Genomic DNA, 22,017 nt, shown 5'->3' with positions numbered 1-22,017 from the left:
AAGCACAGACTGGCACCAGCTGCAGTGTGGCCTGGTGCTTCAGGGTGCAGGAGATGGAGCTGCCCGCCCCTCATGGCCCAGGGCAGTGGTTCTTCCTTGGGGAACAGTGTGGGACTGCGGATGTGCCCATGCCTCTGCCAGAGTTCAGGTTGAGGGTGGCTCACATGCCACCCGGTGTGCAGGGGTGCCCTTGTGTCTGCAGCTGCCCCAGACTGCTGGGTGCTCACCAGCAGGCCACCCGGAGGGACTCAGCTGGCAGCTCCGTAGCCAGACCTCACCCCAGCCACTCGGCACCCCCGACCTCTGGGGAACCTCCGCCCTGGATGGCCCTTGAGGGCTGGGGACTTCCAGGACCAGCATTGGAGAACCAGGAAGCAGGGCTTGGCACGACCGAGGGCGCGCTGCTCAGGAGTGACTGACGTTGCCCCTGTTGATTCCTAGGGGGACCCTGGCCCTTCTGGCCCGCCAGGACCTCCAGGAGACGACGGAGAGAGGGTAGGTGGCCTGTCACCTCTCCAGCTGCTGGTGCTGCCCTGCTCCCCAGAGAGTTTGGCAGGAAAACTGCAGATAAAATGCCAGCTGCGGCGGAAGTGCCCTCTGCCTGGGGCCGCCTGTGTCGGGGGACCGGCCTGGAGGAGGAAGGGGAGGAGTCTGATTTGGAGTGCCATGGCTGCGGGGAGGGGTCGTGGGGAGGGGCCGCGGAGCATCTGAGATACAAGCAAGTCACAGACGTGCTTGGCTTTATCATTCCCACTGATGGGGAGAGGCCAGGAGTGGCTTCTACCTGTCACAGGTCTCAGAAAGAGCACCTCTAATTGCGGGAGGCAGGTGCCCCAGACCACATGGGAGGGAAGGTGCCAGCGGCTTAATGAGCTCTGCATCTCGCTGGTCTCACCCATGAGGTGCTGGGGGAGGCGTGCGGGAAGCCAGCGCTCGCTGGGGAAGAGTTGGAGCCGCAGAGATGTGGGGCGTAATCATCCTCCGCCCTGGGGGTGGGGAGGGCAAGTGACTGAGCGTGTGAGCAGAGCAGGGCTGGAGCCCTGCCCCACATGTGGGAGTACTGGCTTCTCAGCTGGGCCTCTGCACCCAGAGGTCTCTGTCACGTGCATCCCCATGGGGGCTGGAGGCCATGCCACCTCTAGACCACAGGACAGCCACGTGTGACAGAGGATGCGCGTGACTGTGGGCTTGCACACCACTCCCTTCCACGCCCCTGTCACCAGACAGCCTCCCTGGGCATTAGGGACGATTGAGGAGGTTTGAGAGCCCTGGGGGAATGAGAGGCGCAGGCGGGCGCTGGAGGAGCCAGCTCTAGTGGCGTTTCTGTTTCACCAACTTTCAGACCAACCTTGTCAAGGCACCTTCCATGTCTGGGCCTCAGCACAGTCTGCTGTAAGATGAGGAAGGAGAGAAGGATCCTTCCAGATGCCTGTGCTTCTTGTGCATATGTGTGCATGCTCATGGCTGTGTGTGTGTGTGTGTGTGTGTGTGTGTGTGCCTGTGTGCACATACTTGCACATGCTTGGTGTGCATGCATCAGTGTGCCTGACTGGGTGTGAGCGTGTGCAGGTGGCCAGTGTGCATGCTTACTTGCATGCGTGGGGAAGGCAGGAGAGAGTGTGACCGTGGGGGAGCAGCAAGCTGGCTTAGCTCCAGCCAGGAGCCAGGGGAGCCAGGGAGCGCTCCTGCCTGAAGCCAAGAGCAGAGGCTCTTCTTGGTTTGCCCCTGGGCTGCTCTGGGCTCTGGAAGAGACCTCAGGTTCCCTGGGCAGCGGCCAGGGCTCTTGTGAAGAGAATCACAGATTCTCCCTGATGTCCCTGCTTTCCCAGTTTCCGTCATTCACCAGGGTAGCCAAGACCTTTGAATTCAGTGAGTTTTCTGCCCAGCTGCCCTTCACCGCGGCTGTGGCTTGTGAGCTCCTGAGCGAAGCTTCTCGGAGCCTCACCTGTCACCTGCAGCATCTGCGCCCCTGCTGCTCCCTGGGGTGAGGGCGCTCTGGGCTTTCCTGCTGCTGCAGGACTAGTAAATCTGGCATACGCTGGAGCTGCCCCAGCCAGGGAGCCCTATTCCAAAACCGGAGGGAAAATCGTCTCTGGGTGTCCCAGCCTCACAGCTTGTCCCTAAAACCCCACTTCCTTCTCCTCCACAGGGTGACGATGGAGAAGTCGGGCCCAGGGGGCTGCCGGGGGAGCCCGTAAGTCTGCTGAAGGGTGCGGTTCTGGGCCTGCTCAGTGTGGAGATGCGCTGCACGTTGAAGCTGCCTCTGGGGAAGGGCCTGGGATCTCCGTGGAGTTCAGATTAGAGCAGCTCAGCCTTGAGGACAGAGACAAACCCTGGATTTCCCTGTGAAGGAAAGGAGAGGCCACCTTGTGGGGCTGGAGACTTTAGGGAGAGCACACCAGCCCTCCCTGCAGGAGAAAGCCCAGGCCTTGGAGGGTTGTAGTGGGCACCCAGGAGCAGCAGCGTGGTAGGAGTATGAGAATAACAGCCGCGGGTACCCCCAGGTATCACTCTGGGAACAAAAGGCATCCCGGGCCATCATGCCGAGAATCCAGGAACATCATGGTGGGCGTTCAGAGGCCTCGCGGTGGGTGACCAGGAACATCATGGTAGATGCCTAGGGACATCATAGTGGGCATCCAGGGCATCATGGCGGTGTCCAGGGGCATGATGGTGGGTGTCCAGGGGCATCATGATGAGTGACCTGGTACACTGTACATCATGGTGGATGTCTAGGGACATCGTGGTGGGCGTCCAGGGCATCATGGTGGATGCCTAGGGACATCGTGGTGGGCGTCCAGGGGCATCATGGTGGATGCCTAGGGACATCATGGTGGGCGTCCAGGGGCATCATGGTGGATGCCTAGGGACATTGTGGTGGGCGTCCAGGGGCATCATGATAGATTCCTAGGGACATCGTGGTGGGCGTCCAGGGGCATCCAGGGGCATCATGGCGGGCCTTCATAATTCTGCCTTGATAATTCTGGGGGCAGGCACAGGCCTGAATCAGCTCAGGGTCCCAGTTCTGACCAGTGCACTTTCCCTCGCGGAGCCAAGAGCAACATTCCCTGTTGACCCCCAGGCAGGGGAGGTCTCTTCCCTCAGCTGGCGCATATTTAGGCCCAAAGCAGATTTCCTCAATGATAAGAGGACGTTAATTACTTCTCCCCCACGGTGCTCTGAAGCCTCTCTTCTCGTTACCCAAGTCAGGCGGCTGTTTGCATCTGGCGATGCTAATTGATGAGAAATATTGCAAATGCTGGGTAGAGGAGAGCGCAGGGTCGGCATGTGCAGATTCACTGGGACTAAATTATCCCTTGGATGTCTGATTAGCCGCTAAGGAGAATCCATCAGCACCACTTTCCTTAGCACGTGTCTAAGTGTTGCCTTCTGGGTTATTAGCTTCTGGAAAACATTTATATGACTAGGTATTAAAACCACGGAGAAAACATGTAAGAGGCAGTGGATTCTCTTCCACTGAATCTGGAAAGGTTCTGTCAAAATTAGGGGTACTTGAAATCCAAGTGCTTTGGTTAAAGGTGGCATGACCTACCTGTGCCAGGGTGGGTGTGAGCCACCCTGTGGCAGACAGGGACTGTACGCTCACTGTAAAGTCATGTGAGCCTCCCTAGATGGCAGGTGCCTTGGGACTGTGCCCTCTAGCTCTTGGGGCCATGTGTGGCTTTTGACCAGAATGGCCACTGGGACAAGATCCTGGGGTTCCCACCAGATTGCTAGTTTCTCCTGACCTTGTTCCTTGCACCTTTGGACTCTGCGAGACCAGAAATAACAGCTCATGTCATTGTGCAGAGGGATTCAAGACCAAGCTGATAACAAGACTGGACAAAGTGCCCCATGCAGTGGGATATAGCTGTGGCACTTCTAGCGGGGAGCTTTGGTCCCCCAGCAGGTGTCAAAGATGATGCCCTGAGCCCCCCCCCCCCAGTTCCAGGCACCCTGCCTCTGATTCCCAGCACCAGGGTGGAGAGGAGGGGGTGAGGAGAGGTAGCAGGGTGAGAGGGCATCTGGGCCAGTCTCCCTGAGATCTGTCACCTGCCAAGCCCTGGAAGGAGCCAGGCTGTGGAGCACAGGATCTATGGGCCTGGGGACAAGGGGCTGGACTTCTGCCGAGTCTGACTCCTCCTTGCTCTTTCTTCTTGCAGGGGCCACGTGGTCTGCTTGGCCCGAAGGGACCCCCAGGCCCTCCAGGACCTCCTGTAAGTCCTGTTGCCTCACGTCATGTGTCTCTATCACGGCCTTGGAGACCCAGCTAGTGGCCGTCTTGGGCACTGGGACAGCAAATGCATGCTGACCATTCTGCACACTGCCTGCTGCTGGTGTGAGGGGTGTGGGTCACTGATGCTCACACAGAGGGTGGAGCCTGAGGCTGGGGGTGGCGGCTGGCCAGGCGAGCTGGCTCCTGCCCACCCTCTGTCACACAGCACCTACCTTCCAGCAGCTCCTGTGCATGTTCCGGAAGGAGGCAGGGGCCCCGTTCCCAGGGGGCTCTTTCCTAGGGGCTGGACCTGCCCCACCTTCTCAGCCCACCCGAGCCCCTTCTAGAACACGCTTGCCCATAGATGCAGGGGCAGGCAGCTCAGCTCGCCTTTGGCCAGGTGCTTGGGTGTGATCAGTGGACTTTCTGCAGAAGGGATCTAGGATCAAGCCTTCCACTCCTCCCAGGGGCTGCCCTCGGATGCTCTGTGGTGGGCAGCGGAGCCACGCTGGATGGTTTTCTTTCTGAGCATCGTTGATTTATCTGTATCTTTTCCCTTTAAACCTCCCGTAGGGCGTAACCGGTATGGATGGTCAACCAGGCCCAAAAGGAAATGTGGTGAGTCCGGGGCTCCCAAGGCTGGGCTTCGTGGTGACAGCTGTGGGCTCACTGAGCCCAGCTTGGGAGCTCTGTCACTGTCCACAGCAGCTGGCAACTGGGAGCAGGGGTCAGACTCAGAGTGCCCGGTGCAAAACGCCGAGTTGGTATTTGCCATTGCATGCTGCTGGAGTTGGGGAGGTTCAGAGGGAGGCCACCTTCCTGTTCTGGAGGAGCTGTGACAGAGCCATTAGGAGATGAGCCCTTTTCTGAGAGCACTGGGGGACATCAGCAAGACAGGAGGACTGGGGGCCGTGTCGCAGTTCCCTCTGTGCACTCCTGCCTGGGAGGGATGGGGACATGTCTGCAGAGCACACTGTGCTCCCAGGCTCTGGTCCAGGTGCCACCCTGGCCCTGCTCTCTGGGACCCCCGTCTCTTTATGCTAGGCTGTCCCCATGCGTGGGCTCCTGGCACTGCTGTTGGGGCGCTAAGAGCACGTGGAGAGGACGGGGGCCAGGAGGGGCAGCCCGACCTGGGTGGGCGTGCTCCCCTCCCTGAGCCCTCTCAGGGCTGTGCTTTATTCCCCACAGGGCCCCCAGGGAGAGCCTGGCCCCCCCGGACAGCAGGGTAACCCTGGTGCCCAGGTAAGTGTCCTGGGGAGGTGGCTCTGGGGCATCAGGAGTGGGAGCTGTAGGTCTCCAGCCAGCACTCGGGTGTGATGGACTGAACTCTGCCCCCCACGTCACTGTCCCCACTTCGAGCAGATGGGACTGGAACCTGGGTTGGTGCCTGTCAGCGGGAAGGTGGGAGGAGGACCGGAGGGGCTCCAAGTTGCCCTTCTCACCTCTGCCTGGCTCTTCCCCACAGGGTCTTCCGGGCCCCCAGGGTGCAATCGGCCCTCCAGGAGAAAAGGTAGGTGGGCCCCAGCTGGGCCTGAGGGACTTCTTGGTGCAGGCCTGGGAGGCCAGCTGGCCTCACCAGCTTGTGTGCGCCTTGTGCTCCCCGGGAGGTGCCACAGCTCAGCCCCTGGGAAGTGACGAGCCAGCTGTGGGGAAGATCTTGGATCTCCGTCCTGTGCTGATTCATAAAGTCACTTCATTCTTTCATTACTCTCCAGCTCTTTTTGGGGATGCCAGATTTGGCAAGAATACAAAATATAAGACACATGGTTACTTTTGAGCTGTGTTGATCTGAAACTCGGAGCTAACTGGGCATCTTGTTTTGTGGTTGCTTTTTATTTAGTTTTGCTTTGCTAAGTTTGGCAACCCTAAACTCACCCCCAGCACCCACTCAGCCCAGGCACGATGCGAGGGTTGGGGCTGGGTCTTCTTCAGCTGGAGGCACATCCCAGCCTGGGCATTTCGGGTGCGCGGCACCTTGGCCAGCACCACCAAGAACCCCAGGGCATGGGCACCAGGTCCTGAGAGCACCAGAATCCCTGGGAAGGCTGCTTCCACCCCAGGTGGCCGCTGGGCGTAGGCCAGCTGTGTGCAGCGTGGGATGCCCATCGGTGACACTGTGTGGCTGTGTCACCAGGCCCTGTGGGAGGCGGGAGAGGTGTGAACAGACGCCCTGGTGAGGAGCAGAGGCGAGCTCCTGGAAGCTCCCAGGAGAGCTGGCGTGTGGGCAGGGACGTCAGGGGAGGGTGCAGCTCAGTGGGGTGGGGGTTTTGTTCCCATGATGAAGCCAAAGCTCCGGTGACAGCAGGAGGTGGGGCTCCTCCTTGGGTGCTCTGGAGGCCGGATTCTTTGCGACCAGTAGAGCAGAGGGCCTCTGAGCAAGCTCCTCAGCAGACATTCTTGGGGCAGAAAAATAACCTGGGGCTCAGCGAGGGCCGGGCAAACCGGCCGAGGGATGGGGTAAACCCACGGGCACATCCCCATGGACTCTGTTTCTTCTAGGGTCCCCTGGGTAAACCAGGCCTCCCAGGAATGCCTGGCGCTGACGGACCCCCGGTGAGTAGCCTGCCCATGCCGCCCCCTCCCCAGGGTGGGGCGCTGGGACCCCTGGCTCTGGGGACAATACTGGAGGTCCCCACCTGCCCTCCGTGTTAACAGACGCCCCTTTGGCCTTGAGCCTGTTGCTCAGAACTATTGGGTCTTGGACATGCTCCCCAGACCTGTCCCTGTGGAGGGCGGGGGCTGCCCAGGCAGCAGTGTCGTTCCTAGGGCGTGCCTCTCGGTCACTGAGGTTGGAACTGTGAAGAGGGCTGGGCTGGACGCCGGCCGCCATGGGCTGGCCATGTTTCTCCTATCCACGCATGGGGTGGGGCGGGTGGTGGGCCAGCATGGGAGCCCAGTGTGCAGCCCTGTCAGCAGCAAGTCCTGCATGTGGCCGAGCCATGTGGAAGGGGAGGTGGGGGAGGTGGAGCCCCTTGGTGTCCTGTGTGCGCACCGCACCGTGTGAGTCCCCTGTGCACACCCAGCCCTCTGCCTGTGGGGTGGGGCTGGTTGGGCTTGGGTTTGTTTTTGTTTTTGTTTTTGTTTACCAGGAATTAAATTCACACTGAGCCACATCCCCAGCTCTTTTTATACTTTATTCAGAGTCGGGGTCTTGCTGAGTTGCTTGGGGCCTTACTGAGCTGCCGAGGCTGGTTTTGAGCTCGCCATCCTCCTAGCTCAGCCTCCTGAGCTGCTGGATTGCAGGCATGCCCACCACGCCCAGCTAATTTGGGAATTTTTAAGAGTTTTCAGCTACTACTGAAAGAGAGCCCATTTCAGAAAACAAGATTAGCTAATTAATTATTTAAGACAGTGGATTTTATTGTTTTAATAACACCATTAAAAACTACACCAGAAAGTTAAATATGTCAACCACTGATAGGCGACTGTTTACCAGGCACCTGTCCTGCGCTCCAGGATCATTTGGTTCAGTGAGTCTGAGACTCACAAACTGCCCTTTTTGACCTGAGCACATGAACTGCAGTGGCTGCACCTCCATGGGGACCTCTGTGGGGACGTGCAGGGGCTCAGCCGTGTGGGAGTTGGGGTGCTAAGCGGCTCATCTTCTCCAGGGTGTCACTTGTGAATCCATTGTTAAATCTAACTGCATTTTGTAAAGACAAAAGTGACATTTTGTTATAGACAATCAGGAAGGTCAACCCGATGGTGACATGGAGCCACCCATCTCATCTCTGGGGTCTCACCATGGGTCTGGGACTGGCATCCTTCCTCCTGTTTGTTTTCTGCAGCAGACCAGGCGTGCCCTGGGCCCATGGCCAGCCCCATGCCCTTCCCAGGTGTGCCCTCTTGGGCCTCAGCCTGGTCCCCACATGGAGACCTCCAGAGAATGGTGCCTGAAGACAGCCTCCTTCCGCGTTCCGTGGGGAGAGGGCCTCTGGGCCCCTTCCCTGGAGCCTGCAGGCTGCCCCACTCCCGAGCTCCCCAGGCCACAGGCGGACACTTGCATGTGGCGTGCTCACAGTCAAGACCACAGGTGGACAGGAAGGCCCTGGGCTGCCCCAGAAGCAGCCCCTCCTGTGTGCGTCGAGAGGGGAGATGGGAGGAGCTGTCCTCGCGGTAGCACCGGCCGCACCCCCACCAGGGCCACTGCTCCTTCGCTCTTGCACTGGCTGGTTTTGACTTTGGAGTCAGGGAGGTTGATTCCAAATGGGTGAAGAAGCGGGAGGCAGTTGAGGCCACACCAGGTGTAGGTGTTTAAGTTGTTCTCCCCCCACGGGGGAGCGGGGGGCGCCCCAGGGTCCCTGGCATAGTATGGAGTCAGTAAACGTCGACTCGGCAGAAATCCGGCGAGGAGAGGAAGCGCTCACAACCTAGTTCCTGAGTTAAGCCGGCTCTACTGGCCCGTGGGCAGGCCCATGGGCAGATGGGAGGCACGCGGCTGCGGCTGCCGAGGCCCTAAGGAACTTCATCCTTCCCACCTGCCTGATTGTCTGCCATGAACACATACTACTTTTTTGATCAAAAAAATGTCAAATGCAAATAATTTAAGCTTATTATTTTCCCATTTTGGAAGTGATGCTCATGGCAGGATACTGGGAAAAGGCAGCCCTGTAGACAGAGCAGGGCCCGCCTGGCCTCGCAAAGGCCTGGCACTGCACTCCGCTCTGCCTCCCACCAGACTTGGCGCGGATGGTGAATACGAGAGTTCTCGGTGCCCGGACCCCAGCTCCTCTCCTAGAGCGCAGGCAGAGGAGGCTGGCTCCCCAGGCGACTCGGACGCCTCCTGCCCGGCTCCTTACTGGAACCTCTGCAGTGGGCCTTGGAGACAGAGGAGGTGACCCAGGGCGGCCGAGGCAGGACCCCCTCCCTGGCTCTGGTTGGGTCCAGCCTGCCACCCTGACCCAGGGCCACCATGATGTGAACATCGTGCCTGGAAGGTGGGGTGGCCAAGCCTGTCCCCTTGGGGCCAGAGCAGTAGGCAGGTCCACTCCACCTGCGTGTCCTTCAAGGCCGCCCAGCCTCCCAGCCACAGACCCCAGGGAGCTCTCCACTGGGACTCTTTGCTGTGGTGATGGGCTGTTTGCAAAGGCATCAGCTCGGCTCCTACTGTTAATACCACAAGGACACCCACACTCCCCGGGAGAGGATCCTGGTCTCCACAGCGCTGTGGTGTCTGGAGGGAGAGTCCCAGATCTGTAAAGCCTGTGAGCTGAAGGCATCGCCACCCCTCTCATTAGACATGTGAGGAGGCGCAGGCCCAGAGAGGGAGAGTGGCTGACCCCAGGTTGCACAGCAGGTCGGGGATACATGGGGTAGAATCAGACTCACCCTGCCAGCCAGCCCCACCCCCACATGACCTCCCTGTGCTGTTTCCACGTGGTGGGCACTGATCTGTCTTTAGTGGCCTATGTTCAGCTCACTAGTCGTGAACTCGAGGTGTCACACCTAGGGACCACCGGGGTTGGAAAGTCAGAGGCAGGCACGTTCCTGAGAACAGAACTGGCCCAGCCCAGGTAGGGAGAGGTGACCAGGGGACCTGAGCGCTTCCCCAGAGCAGGTCCTCACCTTCATGAGCTCCTGGGCGCCCCTGGGGTGTGGCTGGAGGCACCCACATGGAGACCTGGACATCGGGGACCCTCAGTGAGATGACAAGACTGCCCGCCCGGCCCGCCTGCCCCCCTTGGGTCCCTGCACTCAGGGCTCAGTCTTGCAGACTGCGTGGGCCTGGCTGGTCCTGCAGTCTGGTCTCGCTCATTTGGCTGGTGACCTTAGCAATGCCCTCTTGGCTGGGAAGCCTGAGGGAAGCTGCTTTGGAGGTGTCACTGACTCATGGAGGCTCTCTTTTGTGACAGGGCCACCCTGGCAAAGAAGGTCCTCCAGGAGAGAAAGGAGGCCAGGTGGGTACTTGCTGCAGCCACTGCCCCAGCTGCACTGGCTGCACAGGTCCTGGGCTGGGGCTGGAGGCAGGAGGGTGCCTCCCAAGAGACCTGCCCTGTGAGCTCTGGAGGCTTATCAGCAAGCCCTCCAGCTGCTGAGGGACATCCCTTCCTCGTCCTCGGCAGGAAGCCTGCTGCTTTCCCTGCGGCCCCTCGGGTGGGATGTTTCCTGGTGGCAGCTCCGTCCTTCCAGGCACCCACGTTGCCTCGGCCGGTCTTGCTCCTGGGCCCTCCCTCACTCCCACAAGGCTGGTGGGGTGCTGGGGTATCCCCTCTCATCCCAGGACACTACCTGCTGCCTCTGCCGTTGGGGCAGGTCCCTGGTGTCCCCCAAGGGCCTCTTAGGATCGGACACTGGTGGAAACCAGCCGCTGTCTCTCACTTAGGGACCCAGGAGTTGGCTGTAGTTACCCAGGTGCCTTGCCTAAGTTGAGCTGATGGCCTTTTCTTTTTGGTTTTAGGGTCCACCTGGCCCCCAGGGTCCCATCGGTTACCCAGGTCCCCGAGGAGTCAAGGTGAGAGGAACCCGTGCAGCCCTGTCTTCCTGGAGGTCAGGGCAGGGGTGACTTGGCCTGGCTGATTCTGGGGAGCTCCTCTGTAAACCTCCCTTCCCCCAGTCCTGGAGTAGCCTGGTGCTCCGTCAGGTAGGGGACGATGTGGCTCGCCAGCACCAAGAAGGGCAGATTCAGGGCAGGGCACAATTTCCAGTCAGCCTGATAAAGCGCTGCCATCTGTGGGACAGGAGAGCGTTCGCTGGCCCTGCATGTCCCTAACTGTGCCCGTGCCCCGAGTCCAGCATCAGCTGGGGCAGAGCACCGGGCCCCTTGCACAGGGAAGCTCGGAAACATTTCTTGGAGTGGATTGCACGTTTGAAGGGTGAGAATGGAAGGCAACAGCAGCAGGCAGGACAGAGCTCTTGACAGACAGACGTGCAGATGACCACTTACTCACGTGTGGAAATGCCTGCAACCTTGTGAGATGGGCACAGAGCTCCTGAGCATGCCCACAGCGTGGTCCTGCTGCCCCAGCACCGACTGGGTCTGCCATGGCTCCCTGCAGGCTGCACAGCTGTGCCCGGAGGAAGTGTGCGGGCTGGGTCTCCCAGAACCACGATGTCGCAGTGTCTCAAAGTGCCAGGCCTCCCCTCCGCAAAACACGAAGGCCATTCCGTCCTTCAGAATGATTTTAACTTGATACAAAGAGTAAACACACACACGCACTATGTGCAATGACTTTGTGTGAACGTGTGGCCATCTCCCTGCCCTGCTCCTGGTCTGCATGGTTTGCAGAGCTTGGTCCTCATCCAGCCTCCCTGGAGACTCTGGGACCTGGTTTTTGTTGACTTGCTCCAAATCCCACTGAACTTGATGCCCAGGCAGGACTCATACAGACTTGCTGATTCCTAGTCAAGCGTCCCACCTTTGTGCCTGAGTGCCAAAGTCGTCACGAGTTCGAGAGCAGCCAAAGAGCCACCCTCCCGTGGGTCAGGCGTCTCCCGGAAGCTTTCCCGCAGCAAGCCCGGTGGATTTTGTCATGCCACGGAGAGTCACTTCTCACTGCCCTTCAGGAGGTCAGGATGTCCGGGGCGCAGGCCTGTGTCGGAGGCTCGCTGCTTCTTAGAAGGCGCTTCCTCATCCCGTCCCCAGGGCACCCCAGGCCCCCACTCCTCTTCTTTTTGGTGCTGGGGTAGAACCCAGAACCTGAGCGTGCCAAGCATGTGCCTGGCACTGAGCTGTGCCCAACCCTGGCCTCCGTGCCACCATCACCCTGGTTATTAGGTGTCACCACGTGCATTCTGGGGTCACCGGCTTTGGCCCAGCAGGCTCCCAGGCATCCCTTTCCCTTCACTGACCTTTAACCTTGGAGCTTCTCTCTGTCTTGCCCTTTGGGGGCTCAGAGTTTGATCCTGGGCAAAATCAAATCACCTGGACTCAGGCGCAGCCACTGGGTGGGTTCCCAGAAGACCCCAGTGTGAATGCACACCCAGGCCCCAGCAGACCTGTCCTCTCTGGGCTGCCTCCACATCTGCGGCGGAGGGACTCCTTCCCCACCACTGTTTCCTGGCTGCTGAAGCCCCCTCCCCAGGTGCTGGCCCACCGGACCTAATGGATTCCCCCATAGGCTGATTTCAACTGGGACTGATAGTTGATGGCTGGGGAGGGGGCACCAGCTGGGGAGCTGCTGACCACCCCTATCATGTGATGGCCCCGCCCGGAACTCGAGCAGTGCCACTTGGTCCCACTGTGGGCCCCACGGTGGCAGAACTTCTGGTCTCACCCTTGTTTTCAGAAAGGTGTGGCCAGGGGTGCTGTCCGCAGCCCCCCGCAGGAGGGGGAAGGCTGTGCCAGGAGTTTAGGCGGGAGGCAAGGCGTGTGCCCAGACGAGGGCCAGGGACAGGAAGCCTGCGTCACCTTGCCCTCAGCACTGAGCTCGGTGAGGGGCTCAACCCGGATGCAGTGCCGCCATCCTGTCTACACTCCAGCCACACCTTGGTCTTCACAAGCCCCCCTCCCAGGGTCTGCCTTGCGGGTTCTGATGCTGCAGCTTTGGTCCTGCTCCACCAGCTGCCCGGGAGCTTGAGACAGCAGGCACCCCAGGTGCCAGCCCAGTGGCCCTGCTGCTCCCTTTCCTTTGGGGCTTCTGACCAGGACGGCTTGGGAGAAGGTGTCCTGCCAGCAACCCCGCGCAGTGCTTGGAGACTGCTGGCTAGGCCCGGCCTGACTGTGGCCTTCATCACCTCCCTGGTGCTGGGGCCCTCGGGGGGCGAGGGCATGTGCAGCAGGCTGCAGAGGCTGCCCCTGTGGACGTGGCTGTGGCACACGGGCATGGTTGGCTTCCTCCCCCTGTTGGGGTCAGCTCCTGTTGAGCCACGAGCCTCAGGTGTGAGCAGGTACCTCTGGAGTTGGGCCTATGCTGTCGCCGCTGCCTCTGAGGACCAGGGGCACTGGCCTGCTGGTGTGTCTGGGGTCAGGGTGAGTGAACAAGGAGAGCTGGTCTGAGCCTGTGGCCTCCCATGCCTCTGCTCTGTACCAGAGGTCAGCGTCCAGAGCTGGGCAGGCAAGAGCTTGGCCCTGTGTCCCGGGCTCCAAGGCCACAGCTGTCAGGGTCTCAGGCGAGCTGTGTGCCTTGCCTCTGCCTGCGTAGCACCCAGCACCTCGCAGCCAGGGCGGTGGAACTGAGGGCCTTGCCAAGTCACACTTGCTGTCCCTCCAGGTGCCCAAGCCAGGTCCCTGCCTCTGAGGTGTGGGTTCCATCACCCCCTCTCCAGCCCTTTCCAGGCCTCAGGGAAGAGCTGAGAACCAAGTCTGTGGAATGTTCTGGCCACAAGAGGGTGACCAGCAGCCCCTGGGTCCTCAGAGGATGTGGCTTGGCCAGTTAAAGTCACCTGTGTGGAGGGCTGAGGTCAAGAGGTGTTGTCCGCAAGGTCGCCCATCCTCAGTCCATTCCCCAGATTTCCCCTCCACCAGTCGGGGTGCTGGACCCAGAGGGAATGTCGTGGGGGGCAGGTCGCTGCTCCTGAGTGGGGTGTGGCAGAGGGGAGACGTGTCCTGGCTGCTCCCAGGCGCTTGACGGTCACACCATTAGTGGACGTTGTAACACTGCACTCACGATGATGCAGAACCAAGACAATCGGTGTCTCGTGGCCGACACGCATCGGGCACCCTAGGCGGTGCAGGTGTTCCCCTCCCCGCAGCAGACACCAGTAAGGACTGTCAGCCTCCCAACTTCCAGAGAAGGGAATTGAGGCAGGCCCGAGTCTGGGCTGCTTCCAGAGGCAAGAGCCAGTCCTGGTGCCTCCTCAGGACTCCAGGGCACAGTAAAGAGATGGGTTGTTAGGCGGGTGTGTTGGCAGCAGGTTGTGGGACCTCGCAGGGCAGATCCAGAGCTCAGAGTCGAGCGCAGGGACAGTTTGGGTCTTTTGCACAGAGGGGCAAACTCAGAGGCCAGGCTAGGAGTTGTGGACACTCTGGGCCTCACGCGGGCCAGGGACAGTGAGTGCGAGGACAGGAGATGCCTCTGAGGCCACAGCAGCCTCTCCCTCCTGAGGTGGGCCCTCGTGGGAGGAGCTCACGGGTGAGGGCTGGCTGCTCGCAGCCTTCTTGGCGTGGGGCCTCACGCCTCTCAAGGCTCAGCAGGGGCTGGCGTTCATGCGCTCTCTTCTTGTTCTCCCTGCACAGGGGGCGGATGGCATCCGTGGTCTGAAGGGCACCAAGGGCGAGAAGGTGAGTGAGCATCTGTGCCTTCCAGCTGTGGCCCAGCCTGGCCGGGGCAGGAACCGCTGGGTGGCCCACAGCAGTGGCTGTGCTGATAGCCGATTGAGGAGGGTGGGGTTCAGGGAGCTGAAGGCAGCAGATCCCTGTGCAGAAGTGCGTTTGCAGCAGGAGAATGAGTCAGTTGCGGCAGGCCCCATGGTTGTAATGTGTCCTGGAGGGCGCAGTGCATCCGTCAGGCGCACGCCCATGCCCAGGGTGCTGGCCCAGATGCGCACTGGCCCGCTTACCCGCAGGCACTGCGCACAGCCCCACTTCACGTCCTCCCAGGCAGCTGGCCAGTGCCCGAGGGCTCAGCAGTTAGGTTCTTCCTGGGCAGCCCAGCAGCTGCAGGGATTCGCACTCCTGCAGCAGAGCTGGGCCAGGTGGGAAGGCCTGCCTGCAGGCCCATCTGGCTGGGAGGGCGCATGCGGGCACAGCACGCCTGGGCAGCATCAGTCAGCACAGCCCCCGCTCAGCATGCTGCCATGTGCCCATCATGGGTGCAGACTTGGCCTGTGTGTGTCATTTGGTTAATAAAAATCTGAGATAGGGCACCGTGTGCTGGCCAGGTCAGAGTGGCCAGCAGTAGCCATATCATTAGCTGTGAGCAGATGGGATGGCCACGTCTGTCCTCTCAGTTCTGGAAGGAGGCCCAGCGCCACCATCCAGGCCCTTGCTATTTGTGGCTCCAGGGCTGTGTGGCCCTGGCCCCTCCCAAGGCAGGACCCTAGGCCTGCGTTCCAGGGCACTTGGGGCTTCTGAGCTATTTGTCCCAGGATGGTGCCCACCGGTATTCTTGGTCTTAGGGGCAAGCACAGTCCCTTAGAGGCAGGCGTCCCCTCCAGCAGGTTACTGTCAGAGCCCAAGTCTCAGAATCCCCATCCCACTGGTTCCTAGGGTGGGTCCATTGCAGGGGACTGTCTGCCCTTCTGAAGGTGGCCTCTCAGAGTCCCAGCTTTGTCCTGCCAGCAACAGGACTGCATGGGTGGATGTGACTGCATCGCACGGAGGCCACCGTCCTCCAGGACAGTCCCTGGGCTGTCCTTAGGGGCCTTGGGAGGGGTGGGAGGGGTGGCAGGGAGCCATGGCCCTGGCACTCCAGCAGACACTGGCCACTGGGACAAACCGTGGGCACTACATGAACACTGCGGACGGGGGTCTCGGGGCTGCCGCTGGGTGGAGAGGTGTGCCAGTCTGCGGGCAGCAGGGGCTGAGTCCTCAGATACCTCCTGTCCCTCCTCCTGGATGGAGACGCAGCCCCTCTCCCTGGACCAGGTGTGCCCACTGTGGAAGTCTAGAGGGGCTTTTGCTATGTGGTTTCCTGGGGGGACGTCCAGACCAGGGGTTTGAAAGGACAGCAGGTCACTGGCAATTGACACCTTCCCTTGCAGAACCCCAAATCCACCATTGCCACTAATGTGTGCAGCTCCCCCACAGGCCAGGGCTGCCTCTTCCTGGCTTCCAGTGACCTGTCCCCGTCTGAGAGCTTGTTCCTGCTTTTATTTGCGATGCCCCCTGAGCAGACCCAGGCCCCTCCTCACGTCAGCCTGCTCACCCACTCCTGGCCCACAGGGCTGAGAGGAGGCACAGAGCTGCTCTGAGAAACGATGCCAAGGCGTGGGCTTGCTCACGACACCCCTCCGAGCAGGACAGCACAGGCAAAGCAGGCCCCTGACCAGCAGGGCCGTAGCCTCAGCTGCCGGGCACCGTGCCAGCAGGGTAGCGGCAACACGCTTCATGAGGGCCGGGCACAGGCCACGCTGTGCAGGGCTCCCACGGCAGTCTGAGGTCGCGGTTCTCTGTGCCGAGTGTGGGGTGGGGAAGCGGCGCCTGGGAGGGGACTTTGCCGTGGGTCAGGGTGCTCTCTTGTCCCACTCCAGGGCGAAGACGGCTTCCCTGGATTTAAAGGCGACATGGGCATCAAGGGTGATCGGGTGAGTGTCCAGCTGCGGACAGGAGGGCTGGTATGGGGTCCCTGCTGGAGGGGTGCAGGGTTTGTGGCCATGGAGAGTCTTCCTGGAATGGAGTGCCACCTCTGTGGGGACTGCTGCTCTCTGGCCGGGCGGTCTGGAGCCCAGGAGCCTGGTTCTCTGCAGCCCGGCTTCACCTCACCCTCAGCTTCCCTGTGTGAACCTGGGGTCAAGGGTTAGCGTGCTCGCCAGCCCTCTGCCCTGGGTCCCACACAGGTTCGTCCCTGGGGGCTTCCTGGCTGATCCGGTGGAGCAGTTTGGGAGGGCAGGGGGGTGAGGACGGGTGGCCAGGAAGAGGAGGGCAAGGTCATGGGTGTGAACCAGTTGGAGCAGAGGACCTACCCAGGCCACAGCCCATCACCAGCAGGGCCATACCCTGCTCAGCCCTAAGACGCCCCCGTGTGACCCAGTGTTCTACAGTCTGGTGCTGGGCCTGCGGGGGAAGCCCCAACAACCTGGCTGTCTCTGTGGATAATTAACCCCAGCGCTGGGGAAGCTGCGCTGGAGAGCAGGGGCTCTCAGGTGGCAGGCACCGGCAGAGCACCGCTGTGCTGTCAGGCAAGCGAGGACGGCTGTAGGAGCGACTCGGGGTTAGGGTAGTGGCTGCCGCTGGTTTCCAGCAACTCCAGGAGGAGCCAGAGCCTAGGCAGAAGGGAAGCGCTGCCCCCCACCTCCCCGGGGTACAGTCGGACGGCAGCTGCACACACACCTGCATGGACATCTGTTGCTGACGTGGCCTGTCATCCGCTGCCGTGATTATCCTCCTCCAAAGCGGGGCCTGAGGACACCTTACAGAACGTGCCAGAATAACAGGCCCCGTGTGCTTGGTGCTCGGTCCCGCCTGGCAGGCCAATGCCAGAAGCCATCAGCACGTCGCTGGAAGGAGGAGAGGCAGGAGGTCTCACTGATGTCCTGGCTGGGGACTGTTCCTTCAGACCGTGCCTGGGAGTGGAGGGCCTCCTCACCCTGTGTCCGACAACTCAGCACGCATGCTTGGGGTCCACATGACAGAGCACAGCCTTAAACACAGAAATGTCCCTAGGTCCTTGTACCAGGCCCTGGTTGTGGCCAGATGAGGGTGGAAGGGGCAGCAGGACGCACCCCACCAGGGCAGCTGCCACTGTCATGCTTTCCCGCCAGCAGGCAGGCCGTTGGCACTTGGTGGATGCTGGAGGCTTAGTGAGGAGGACAGAGGAAGGCCCTGGGGGTCCCATTCTCCCACAGACAAATGAGGCTGTGGGTCCCCATCCCTGCTGTACACATTTTTGGTGTGGGCTGTCCAGCTGTTCTGCTCTTGGAACAGATGGTCAGGGGACTGGCCCCAGGCCACCGAGAGCACCAGGACAGCCGTTCAGAGCCAGCGGTGCTGTCCTCAGCCTGAGCAGGCTGCCAGGTCCCCTCATCCTCCCCACCTGTCACCTGGGGGTGTCAAACAAGGCAGGATTAAGCCCGGTGTCCCTGGCGTGTGTTCTGGGGGCCTCCTGTGCCCTGGGTGTGCCAGCTAGCTGCCCAGTGAGGGGCTTCCCGCCTCCAAGTGCTGGGGTTCCAGAAGAAGGCATGTCCCAGCTGTCCTGCTGCATTCGGGGAAGCAGCTGTTCAGAGCCTCCATGGTTACCAGTCATTTCAGCCAAGAGGCCCTTGACGTGGACAAGGTAATTGGGAAGAGCGGACCCTTGAGGATGTAGTGGGCACGCTTGGTGCAGAGGGACAGCAGGGCCATCCAGCAGCGACCTGTGATTGGCCACAATGGGCTCTGGAGCAGGCCCTCTGCTTGAGTGAGGCCAGGAGGCCAAGTGGCTCTCCCCACAAGAGGCCTCCATCCAGACTCGCCTCCAGGACCGTGCGGGAGTCCTCCACGGGCGGAGACTGTGGGGTCCCCCTCACCTCCTCTGTTTTCAATTGCAGGGGGAGATTGGCCCACCTGGTCCCAGGGGAGAAGATGGCCCTGAAGGCCCGAAGGGTCGTGGAGGTCCCAATGGTGATCCTGGTCCTCTGGGGCCCACGGGGGAGAAGGTTTGTGACCCTGGGTGCCAGGCCATGCCTGGGGAGGACTGAGTTCCACCGAGGCTCTCAGGCCCCTGGCCTCTGGCTGAGCCTGCCCCTGGCGTGGGGTGGTGGGGTCCCGAGTGGGCCATCTCTGCTTCTGCCGCCCCTCCCGGCGGCTGTGCACACTGAGCGGCTGGTCTCTTCTTGTCCCGAGCCTGGCCCTGCTGAGCTCTCTGCTGTCCTCAGAGGAGATCTCGCTCCAAGCACCACCAAGCTGGGGCTCTGAGCTCTGCCAGCCAAACAGAGCATTTCTGTCCCAGAGTTCCTGCCTCCGCACTGAGGAGAGCAGCCTGTCCCCACCACAGCAGGAAGGCACGGCCCTCAGTAGGCGGCCATTCTTCAGCCTGCCCTGTCCAGCTGTGGGAGGTGCCCCCTGCCCCACCTCGTCCCTCTAACCAGAAGAACTGGGTGTGCAAATGTCTAAACTTCCCACCCTGCCTTGCATGGCTGGGCTCCAGCAGGAGGCTGAGAACCAGCCACAGATAAGGACGTTCTTGGGGGGTGCTTGTCCCCGAGTGTGTGGGCATGGGCCCTTGCTCTTGGGTCAGTGCAGGGACTGTGGGGCACCATTGTATCCCGTGAGTGCTCAGAGGTTCTGCTGCAGAGGGCACTCTGTTGTGACCCTGGCCTTTGGCCTTTGGCCTTTGGATGCTGCCTCCTGCTCTGGTCCGTTGACTTCCTGTCCACCCAGAGGAGACTGTGGGGAAATGCCTGCTCACCATGTGATGAGGGTGTTCTTTCTCTTCCCCAGGGAAAGCTCGGAGTCCCCGGATTGCCAGGATACCCAGGAAGGCAGGGACCAAAGGTACTTTCAACCGCCTTAGGTGTCCCGGCAGGTGGTGGGTGGCCCCTCCCTGCCTCGTCCAGTGCTCTCTCGCCTGTTCCCCGCCCCTGGGGGCTTCTGTGACATTAGCTGAGTGATACAGTCGCTGGGGCTCCTGTGGTCTCTGTTAGCCATTGGTGTTAATCTGGCCAAGTTCAAACGAGGAGCCTGGGCAACAAGTGGAGCCTTCCAGAGAGGGGGCGAACCTGCCCGGCTGTGGGCGGCGGGGCCCTGGTGGTCTGCCCTGGCCTTCGCCCACTGGCCACCCATGGCCACAGCTCCTGGAACAGCGTCCTCCCGCTTCGCCTGCGGGCTTGGTGGAGCGCGCCCGTGGGCTCGGAGGCACGGCTCCCTGAGGCTCCAGCCCTGCCTTCCTGACCGCCAGGCGCCTGCCCCAGTTAGAGGCTTGCGGTGTCGCGAGCCAGGCCACAGGCCAGTGCTCACACGGGGGCCAGGCGATGCTCGGAGTAGGTGGTCCCTCTTCTCCGCAGTTGGGCCAGCATCCATACCCTCGGGTATGGGAGGAGGGCAGGGAGGGGTCTGTTAGCTCGGCCTCGGAGCTTAGATGTGGAGTCAGATGCTCAGGGCACGTTGGGCCATTGAGCATGGACTGAGTGGGTAGAGGGGTGGGTGCGGGGTGGGCGTGGAGGTGGTAGGATCACGCCTGTGCTCAGGGGGATGGGGGTGTGGGGGGCCTCGCGCTGGGCTGGTGGAGCTTGTGTCTGGCTGTGGGCTCCGCCCCATGGGGCAGGCAGGGTGGTCCCTCCTGGCCCAGCTCTCCTCCTTCCTCCCCAATCTCTCTTTCAGGGTTCTATTGGATTCCCTGGATTCCCTGGCGCCAACGGAGAAAAGGGCGGCAGGGTAAGGACGGGCCTAGCGGGGCAGCTGCTTCTCTGCCTTGCGTGTGGCGGGTGCTCCTCCCGATGGCTGTTTACTTCTCCCCACCCTGCCACCAAAACCACTTTCCAGATGGCTGGTCTTGGGCCTGGCCTTCAGCTCTCAGTGCTGGCGGCTCTCGCAGCGGCTGGAGTGGCGGCTCTGTGACAGGAAGGGGCAGCGGGCAAGAAAGGAGTGTTGGGGATGGAGCCTTCTGGTCAACACCTGCCAGGCAGCTGCCCAGCTTCCCCTTCCTGCCTGTGACACCTATCCAGGCCTGCTTTAAGGGGGGACGGGAGCTGCCTTCCGAGGGTGCCCACCAGCTCCCTGAGCAGGCTGGAGTCCCTCTGGACCAGCTGCAGTGACCATCTCCAGATGCGTCATCCCTGGTGACCAGGGGGTGGCTGAGGCTGCACACACACCCAGGGCACCATGCCTTTGCTGTCCTGCGGTTGTCAGCTAAACAAAGGCCTTCTGGGCACTTGGCTAGAGAGCCATGTCCCCAACCTTAGGTGGAGTCCCTGCTGGCCTTGGCCTTCTTGGCAGGAGCTGCCCTGGATGCTCCTTGATGGAGCCATGGTGCCTGGGCATTGCCAGTCAGGCCAGCAGGCTGTCTTGGCCCTGGGTCTCTGAGCCGCCTGGTCCATGGGTGTGCTGGGGACAGAGCACCACCTGTGGGGGCGTCCACAGAGCAGGCTCCTCTGCTCTGCTGTCTCCCCACTGCCCAAGCACATAGAGCTGTGGGTGCAGTGCCCCTTGCAGCTCTGCAGGAGTGTCCCACACAGAGCAGTCGTGTCCTGGCGGATGCAACAGAGAAGACCCAGGACGGCTGAGCACATGCCAACGGGCACCGTCCTGGGTGCATGTCAGGCCCGCGGGAGACGGTCTCCACCCAAGTCTCTCAGGTCTGCAGACCTGCCTGTCGGCCCACTTGTCCATCATCAAGCATCTGTTGATCATCTGTCTGCTTGCCACCTGTCACCTGTCATCTGTTTATCTACCTGTCATCTACCATCTATCATCTGTTTCTATCTTCCTTTTGCCTGTCACCCTCCTATCTTCTCTTTGTTCACCTATCACCTGTTTACCTATCTTCCTATCACCTGTTAAACTGCCTGTCACCTGCCTCCTATTTGTCATCTGTTTGTCTAGCTTCCTGCCTGCTGGCTGTGTATCTACCTGTCTTCGGGCTATTGTCCTTCCTTCTCAAGACAGCCTGACTAGTGCGTTTGGGGAAGGCTGTCCTCTGGAACTCTTGGAGGTGCCCGTGGTGGCAGTGGCCTGGGTCTTCTGGATGTTGGACATGCTGGCACAGGCTGCAGAGCTCCCGTGCCAGGGCCTTCTCCACGACAGTGTTGCAACGACAACCTCCAGGAGAGGGGACGAGACCTTGGCAGCTGGTAATGTGGCCTCACCCCACTTCTCCACTGAGGACCACATGGGGCCAGCTGAGGCTGTGCCCTCCATGCCTCAGCCTCTCCCTCGCTGATCCTGCGAGTTTGGACAGATGCTCTGGGTACCCACTGGCCCCCACTGGCCACTGTCCACAGCATCAGCACTGGGGGCCTCCGGACAAACCAGAAAGCCTGAGTCACGCCAAGAGCTGCCAGGCTCCTGCCAGGCACCAATGCCTGAACTAGGTGGGAGCCACTCCCAGCCTCTGTGGGGCACCTGGACATCCAGCCCTGATCAGGGATGTTCCATCCACTGCCACTCCAAGCCCAGGGCACGGCTCACCACGGACTGCAGGCCAAGCAGTGGGGCGATCTGCTCCTTCAGGCACCTTGAGCACAGGGTAGCACTTCGACGAGTGGGGTCCCTGCCACCTTTGCCTTCCCGTCATGCGCCTCCTGTCTTGGGCACAGAATGTCGTCGCCTTGTGTGGAAGCCTGTGGGG

General features: G+C 61.1%; 1 protein-coding gene across 2 annotated transcripts in view; it reads left to right on the top strand.

Annotated features, from left to right (window-relative positions):
- COL5A1 (collagen type V alpha 1 chain) overlaps positions 1-22,017 on the top strand; it is a 140,028-nt gene that overhangs the window by 78,298 nt on the left and 39,713 nt on the right. For both annotated transcript variants that reach the window (XM_079111865.1, XM_079111864.1), the window contains exons 19-32: positions 442-495; positions 2,150-2,194; positions 4,164-4,217; positions 4,790-4,834; positions 5,405-5,458; positions 5,682-5,726; positions 6,716-6,769; positions 10,069-10,113; positions 10,614-10,667; positions 14,331-14,375; positions 16,286-16,339; positions 18,281-18,388; positions 19,173-19,226; positions 20,052-20,105. In XM_079111865.1, coding sequence (XP_078967991.1) covers positions 442-495; positions 2,150-2,194; positions 4,164-4,217; positions 4,790-4,834; positions 5,405-5,458; positions 5,682-5,726; positions 6,716-6,769; positions 10,069-10,113; positions 10,614-10,667; positions 14,331-14,375; positions 16,286-16,339; positions 18,281-18,388; positions 19,173-19,226; positions 20,052-20,105 — 765 coding nt within the window. The remainder of the gene's footprint in view (positions 1-441; positions 496-2,149; positions 2,195-4,163; positions 4,218-4,789; positions 4,835-5,404; positions 5,459-5,681; positions 5,727-6,715; positions 6,770-10,068; positions 10,114-10,613; positions 10,668-14,330; positions 14,376-16,285; positions 16,340-18,280; positions 18,389-19,172; positions 19,227-20,051; positions 20,106-22,017) is intronic.

Source organism: Sciurus vulgaris, assembly GCF_902686455.1.
Source record: "Sciurus vulgaris genome assembly, chromosome: 15".
NCBI lineage: Eukaryota > Metazoa > Chordata > Mammalia > Rodentia > Sciuridae > Sciurus > Sciurus vulgaris.
This window is presented reverse-complemented; position numbering and strand designations above follow the sequence as displayed.